This window comes from Fukomys damarensis, unplaced genomic scaffold (genome assembly GCF_012274545.1).
Source record: "Fukomys damarensis isolate Sample0158 unplaced genomic scaffold, DMR_v1.0_HiC HiC_scaffold_12, whole genome shotgun sequence".
Classification (NCBI taxonomy): Eukaryota; Metazoa; Chordata; class Mammalia; order Rodentia; family Bathyergidae; genus Fukomys; species Fukomys damarensis.
The window spans coordinates 18039832-18047438 of NW_022900924.1; the positions used below are offsets into that span (position 1 = coordinate 18039832).

Below are 7607 nucleotides of genomic sequence, written 5' to 3' on the forward strand. Positions count from 1 at the left end.
ACAGGTTTTCACTATGTGATGTGGGATCACAGGCGTGCACCACCACTGCCAGCCACATGATGAAATCTCCTGCCCAAGACCCAGGCCATCCCTTCCCTCTGCCCAGTGAACCCCACTGGGGCACTGCCCGCTAGTCACTGAGAGCTGTCCCTGCCATGGCCCTGCTGTCCTCCCGTGCGTGTGCTTGTGTCCAGTCCACTCTCCCTTGCTTATTGCCTGAGGCGCGAGCACAGTGGTGTCAGCAGTTGGCTGTGCCCAAGTGAGAGACCGCCAAGTGCTTCCCCTGACTGGGGAGCTCTGTGCTTAACACAGAAAGATAAAATCAGGCACCGATTTCATGGTGTCAGATCTTGCATCCCTGAAAACATGGAGAGAGACAGACGTGCGTGCTGCTGTGGCATCTCGTGCTGCAAACTTCCAGCCATGTGGGGGGAGTCAGTCCATACGGAAAGGGTGGCACGCACTGTCATCCTAGCTGCTTGGGAGGCTGAGGCAGGAGGATGCCTGTGGTTCCCAGAAGAGGGACAGGTAGTTAGGAAAAGCATAGTGATATATAAATAGCAGAGGGGGCTGGGTGTGGTGGCACTTGCCTGCAATCCTAGCACTCTAGGAGGCTGAGGCAGGAGGATCCCAAGTTCCAGCCAAGCCTGGTCAATTTAGAATCTTTTAGAAAGACCCTGACTCAAAATGCAGAAAATATAAAAAGGGCTGGGGATATAGCTCAGTGCAAAGGCCTTGGGTTAACCCTCAGTACCAAAGTAAACACATAAGTAAATAAATAACTAGCAGAGGGGCTCTGCAGTGTCTCCAGAGGTGGCCAGACAGCCAAGCCCCAGCCAGAATCCTGCCCTTGAGCGCCTCTTTCCATGCCCTGCCAGCGAGGAGATGCTGGGGCAGTAGGACAGGGTGGGGTGTGGACAGCACCTGTGATGCAGGACCTAGGGTGGTGCTGTGGGGAGGGGTCCGTCACACACCAGAAGCCACCCCGCCTGCAGCCTTCTATAAAAACCCAACCGACAAGAGATTTAGCTCAGCGGTTCAGCTGCCTCCCTCACAAGCGCAATCCCCGGTACCAAAAACAAGAAAATGGAGTTATGTCTCAACAGCTGGAGCTGGCCTGTAGACAGGAAAACTAAGCCCTAATCATGTTTAATTATGGGCTGGGGATTTAGCTGAGTGGTTCCGCTGCCTGTCTTGCAAGTGCAAGGACCTGAGTTCAATCTCTGTTACCAAAAACAAAACAAAAACCAAACCCGACCGGCCGGGTTCAGACGAGATTGGGCGCGTTCAGGGTGGTATGGCCGTAGAGCAGCCAGGTTCAGATATATCCAGTTCCTGTCCATTTCATAGGAAGGGCATAACACTTAATCAGAAACAGGGGGTGTAACTAGTGGCACTGCACATGCCCGGCAAGTGCAAGATCATGAGTTTGATTCCTGTTACCAGAAAAAGAAAAAAGAACTTAATTAGAAAACATAATTCCAGCCTGTAATCCCAGCACTCAGGAGGCTGAGGCAGGAAGATTTCCTCCAGTTCAAGGCCAGCCAGGCTACACAGTTGAGTTTGAGGCCGACCTGAACCACCCTGTCTCAACCAAACACACTGAACAGTATTCCTGTATTAACCCCTTCTTCAAGGTGAGGAAACAGCTAGGAATGGCCCAGACGTGCCGAGTTTTGGCACACAGAAAGTGGCCACTCCCACAGCACCCAGGCCTGCTGTCCAAGACCACAGTTGTCACCTTCCCTGGATCATAGCACACAGTGACATTGCACATTACTAGGGGGTTAAACAGCGCCGTAGAACATAAAGACATCAAATGTGTAATGAGCCCTAACACCGCCCTGTCCATGTTCCCCCCGGCTCGCACAGCCCCAGCGCCCCGTTGGCCCATGTGCAGTGACGTCACCCCAGAAGCCCATTCCCAAAGTCACCTTGGGCTCCCAGGGGGGTGACGGGCTGGGCGCGGCTCAGGCAGAGCACTTGCCTGGCAAAGGGAATAAAAAGTCCCATGAGGGCCAGGGATTTAGCTCAGTGGCACCGCGCCTGCCTCCCAAGCTCAGGCTCCTGAGTTCAATCAGATAACAACAACAACATTAAAACAACAGCTGGGAATTGAACCCAGGGCCTTGCCCGTTTCTCTACACCTCGGCCTTCTCTTTCTGGTGGTGCAGGGGTTGTGGCTGAGACAGAGTTGTGCTACATAGTCCAAGGCTGATCTCATACTCAAGGCGATACTTCTGCCTCAGCCTCCCAGAGTGCTGAGGTTACAGCGATTTGCCGCCATCCTGGATCAGTGCACTCTTTTAAAGTGCAGAATTCATTGGGTTTTCACATATTCGCAGGCGGCCATCACCATAACCCACTTTTACAACACCCCATCGTCCAGAAGAGAAAGCCGTGCTCATTGTCGGTCCCCAGCCCTCCTGTCAGCCAGGCAGAGGCAGCCACTGATTTTCTTCCTACGCCGTGGAGTTGCCCAGGCTGGAAAGTTCGTGTAAACACAACCACACAGAACAGGTTTTGGGATGGGCTTCATTCACTTAGTGGTATCTGTAAGAGCACACTTATTTTTTTTTTTGAGACAGGGTCTCACCGTGTAGTTGAGGCTGGCCTTGGATTCACAGGGGTCCTCCTGCCTCAGCCTCCCGAGTGCTGGGATTACAGGCGTGTCACCACGCCCGGCTAGAGTATACTTTTTTAAAATAGCAAAACATTTATTGTGCATTTTAGGCACACATAATGATAACTCTCATCATAGGGAATTTGCACCTGTACATGGTACATCCTGTGTCTTTTTCCCACTCTCCCCTCTCCACAAGCCCCCTCCCTTCCCTATGCACAAAAGCTGTGTTTCCATTTTTTCCTTCTCTTTTCACTTTATTTTCTTGTCCCTTCCTTTCTCCCTCCCCCTCCCTTGTTCCTCTTCTCATCCCATTTCCCAACATCCATTGTACACGTTAGTTTTATTTCCACTTTTGGTTTCTCATACCAGAGAGACCACGCGGTATTTAAACACGTGTGTCCAATTTATTTCACTTAGTATGGTCACGAGGTGCATCCATTTAGCTAGAAATGTTCGAGTGCACGTTTTTAAGGTGCGTTTCCTGCTGTATGGTCCTTCTTTTTCGTGGCAGTGTAATGTTCCACTGTGTGCATAGACCCTTTTGATTTGCTCATGGGTCAGTTGTAGACAAGTGGCTTGTTTTCATTTCATTTCATAATGTTGTGCTAATGCTGCTGTGGACGTTCATGTCCAATTTCATGTGTGAACACTGTAGACATCTGCCTGGAGAGAGATTGCTGGGTCACATGGGTGCCACGTCTGGTTTGGGGAACACCCAGGCTGCTCTCCCTGCCTGGTAGATGTGAAGTGGCCTCAGGCTGCGCTTAGATTTGCATTTTCCCCATGGCTGAGGTGCAGCCTCTGTCTGTCCTTCCTGCCCCATCCTGGGTCCTCTCAGGCCTTCAGAGAAATTGCTGCTCGTGGCTTCTGCCCACTTTTTAGTTCAGCTGTTTGCCTTTTTATTACTGAGAAGGGTTTTTTGTCAAATATATGATCTACAAATATCTCTGCTTTTCTCTCTCCCTCCCTCCTTTGCTCCTTCTCTCCCTCTCTCTCTCCCTCTCTCTCTCCTTGGTTTTAGTTTTTTGAGACAGGGTCTTGCTAGGTAGCCCAGGCTGGCCTTGAACCAGCAGGGATCCTCCTGCCTCAGCCTCCTGAATGCTGACATGTGCCATCAGGCCCAGCTGGTCATACAGATTTATTGTCCTCATGCTGGCAGATTTGTACATGCACATAACATACTTTAGTCTCCTCCCCATCACGTTCGGGGTGGCTTCAATGTGTAGAATGTATTTTAATTTTATTCACCTCCCCTCCCTTTTCTTCTGTTTTCTGGAGAGTTTGTAGAGATTTGGTACTGTATTTCTCTTTAAGTACTTGGGAGAATTCATCAGGGAAGCCATCTGGGCCTTGGCTTTTCTTTGCGGGAAGTTTTAAATTACTAATTCAGAGCTGGGTGTGGTGGCGCACACCTGTAATCTCATTACTCTGGAGGCTGAGGCAGGAGGACCACCTTGAGTTCGAGGCCAGCATGGGCTACATAATGAATTTAAGGTCAGCCTGAACTACCACGAGACTCTGTCTCAAAAATAAATGATAAAAATAAAATAGTTAATTCAAGCCATGTGCAGTGGCCTATAATCTCAGCATTCTTGGAGGCTGAAGCAGGAGGGTCACAGATTCAAGCCCAGCCTGGGCAACTGAGTGATTTAGCAAGACCTTGTCTCAAAAGAAGAAAGCAAAGCTGGTGACCTCGCTCAGTGCAAAGGCCCTGGGTTCAATCCCCAGTACCATGAGGGGGGAAGATTGGAAAAAGAATCAGTAGTTCAGTGTTCACTGGCGCAGGTCTGTTCAGCTGCTGTCCGTGTGTCTTGCCGGGAGTCTGTCCCTGCCCTCTAGTTTGCAGTGCCTGTCGGCCTCCAGACGCGCAGTGCTGTGTCCGTTTATTCCTGCAGGGTCGCTCTGACGTCGTCTTCCGTCCTGATTTTAGTCAGTGGAGTCTTCTTTTCTGTTTCTCGGTTAGTCCAGCTCAACTGTGTTGATTTTGTTGCTCTTTTCAGGTGACTGATGGCTTCTTCTTTGTTTATTTTTTAAATTTCACGGCATAAATTCCATGTGTGTCCCATATAATCTATCTTACATATTAAAAACAGAAAAGAAAAAGAGGGGGAAAAACACCATAATGAAGTTAATTATCTTAAACCTAGTAGGCCCATTTGTCCTGTATTTGAGTTTCCTGCTGTATTATTTCCTTAGTCAGCCAAACTCATTTCTAAATTTTTGGAAGATTCTCTTTTTGTTTTTGTTTCTTGGGCTTTTTTGAGACGGGTTCCTCGTGTGTGACTCAGGCTGTCCTCAAACTCACGGTGCTCCTCCTGCCTTGGCCTCCCTAGTGCTGGAATAACAGTCGCATGCCAAAAGGACAGGCTGGCTGAAGGTTCTATCTTTAAAATGAAACTGTCTGCTTCACAAGGCAAGGAAGTAGCTGATACGTGGAGATCTTCAGGAAAAGGGAGTGAAATGAAACAGTATTTATGTGCTTCTTATGCTGTGACAAACTTGATACTGTGTTATAGCCGAAAGCACCTGTAACAGCACCAACCAACCAGTGCTGGAAACATTTATTTTTATTTTTTAGAGACAGGGTCTTGCTATAGATTCTGGGTTGACTTTGAACTTACTGTGTAGCCCAGGCTGGCCTTGGCCTTGCAGAGATCCTCCTGCCTCAGCCTTCTGGGTGCTGGAGTCATAGGCATGCACCCACGCTGGCTCCAGTGACCTTGTTTCTAATAGAGTCTGGAGGGCTAAGACTTCAGCATATTGCTTGGGAGGGAGAGGCAGGAAGCTCACCACAGCCTGGGCTACACAGTGAGCTCAAGGACAGGCTGAACTTGCTCTTTGACTCTCTTCCCTAGATCGAGGACATGTTTAACGAGATCAGATTTAGCGAGTACGCAGACACAGGGAAGCTGATCGACAGAATCAACCTGCCCGACTTCCTCAAGGTGTACGTCAACCACAGGCCGCCCTTTGGCAACACCCTGAGTGGCCTCCGGCAGAGCTTCGAGGTGCTGGGCACCCCCAACGCAAAGAGCGAGAAGGCGGTGCGCAGGGAGGCGCTCCTGCGGCTGCTCCTCACCACAGGTGACTGCGGCCGAGGGCACAGCCCTGGGTACCTCAGGACAGGGCTGCTGCGGGGCCTCAGTGTGTCCTGTCTGTGCCATCAGGGCTCGCGTCTGCTTTCTGGTCCACGGGGCTCTTGTGAGACAGATGTGTTTGCTTTTGTGGGATTTTTGTTTATTTTTTGAGACAGGGCCTCACTAGACCAGACTGGCCTTGTACTTTGGGTGACCCTCCTGCCTCAGCCTCACGAGTACCAGGATTACAGGTTTGTGCCTCCACACCCAACGTTGGGAGGCATTTGTGAAATAAACCCACGCCCCAGGAAAGCTTTTCACCTTTGCCAATTTTTTTCCTCATTATTTGATGGTGAGGGAGTCAGGGAGGCTTTCTCTGGGTGGGACTTTTTCATCTCTGTCAAACTAGAGTGGATCCAAAACCTGTTGTGGTGGCACAGATCTGTAATCCCAGCACTCTGGAGGCTGAGGCAGAAGGATCTCTGTGAGTTCAAGGCCAGCCTGGGTTACACAGTAAGACCTTGTGTCAAAAAAAAACAAATCAGGGCCAGGGATTTAGCTCAGTGGTTCCCCCCCTGCTTTGCAAGCACAAGGTCCTGAGTTCGATCCCCAGTACCAAAAACAAAACAGAACAACAACAACAAAAAAAAAAACCCATGAAAACTAAATAGAAAACTAGAGCAGACTTGAGGTAGGGAACTTGGCAGAAAGCCAGTTGGGTCTTTCTCAGCCAGCCACAGCTGCCTTGCCGTCTGTCCACAGGTGAGCACATGACTGAGGAGGAGATGACCGACTGCTTCGCCACTCTGTTGGGCCTGAATCCTGAGGGCTGGAAATCCGAGCCTGCAGCCTCAGCGGCTGGCAGAGGTGGGCTGCTGTGTGACCCAGCGCGCAGTCTCTCCCGGCCCCACTTTCCCAGCCACCCATTACCGTCTCTCCAGCGGGGGTGGGTGAACATTGCCCCTGCTTGAGGGTACAGAGAGGCAGTGGGTCAGATGTGGACAAGGACGGACGATAACTCAGGGTGACATGAGTCTGGCTTTAAGCAGCCGGCGCTTTAAAGTTGGCTCTCTCTCTCTCCCCGTTTTTTAAAACAGTGTCTCACTATGTAGCCCTGGCTGGCCTTGAACTCACAGTGATCCTCCTGCCTCAGCCTCCCAAGTGCTGAGATCACAGGCATGCGCCACCACACCTGGTTATGCACTTAAAGGTCCTTCCGGGCTGGGGTGCCGATCAGCAGTAGATCCGTGGCTAGGATGTGAGGCTGGGGCTGGATCCTCCCCCCCCCCCCCCCCCCCCGCCACACACACGCAAACGAACGGGGATGTAGCCCCAGGGCGCTCCCTCCTCTTAGTCCACAGCTGAAGTGCGGGCTGGGAATTCAAGTGCAGGAGGAGCCAATCCCCCCACCCCGTGGGCCTGCATGGGCCACACACACTCCCACCGCACACTGGGGGCAAAGTCGAGGCAAAGATAAAGTCCAGGAGGCTCCTGCTGCTTGGGGTCCATTCCTGATGTCAGGTGTAACCAAGCCCTGAGCCCAGCTAACTCCTGGGCCGGTACTGGTGGTCACTTCAGCCTACTTCGGCTTCTCTGCTACCCTGGTGTGCACTCCCGGTCTAGAGCGTAAATTCCCAACCCTTCCATCCAGGAAGCGTGAAGCACTTACATTATTGCTCCCAGATGGCAAACGCGCCATCCTAAGGAGGGGTGTGGACTAGCTTCCACCCAGGGCTTTTTAGGGAATCAAAGACACCATAGAGTGCAGCCTGGTGGTACAGGTCTACAGATGCAGCCCTCGGAGGCTGAGGCAGGAGGGTTGCTGCAAGTTTGAGGCTAGCCTGGGCTACACAGTAAGTTCAAGGCCAGCCTGAACTGCACAGTGAGACCCTGTCCAAAAAAAA

The 7607-nt window shown here is 51.2% G+C and overlaps 1 protein-coding gene across 8 annotated transcripts in view; it reads left to right on the forward strand.

Annotated features, from left to right (window-relative positions):
• The window catches only part of Cfap251 (cilia and flagella associated protein 251), a 46333-nt gene that overhangs the window by 38253 nt on the left and 473 nt on the right, over window positions 1–7607 (forward strand). For 5 of the 8 annotated variants that reach the window (XM_010604379.2, XM_010604378.2, XM_010604382.2 and 2 more), the window contains 2 exons: window positions 5482–5710; window positions 6466–6570. In XM_010604379.2, the coding sequence (XP_010602681.1) occupies window positions 5482–5710; window positions 6466–6570 (334 nt within the window). Of the gene's footprint in view, window positions 1–4; window positions 175–5481; window positions 5711–6465; window positions 6571–7607 lie in introns of those variants that run through there. The other 3 variants (XR_776413.3, XR_776414.3, XM_010604383.3) reach the window with 2 other exon arrangements.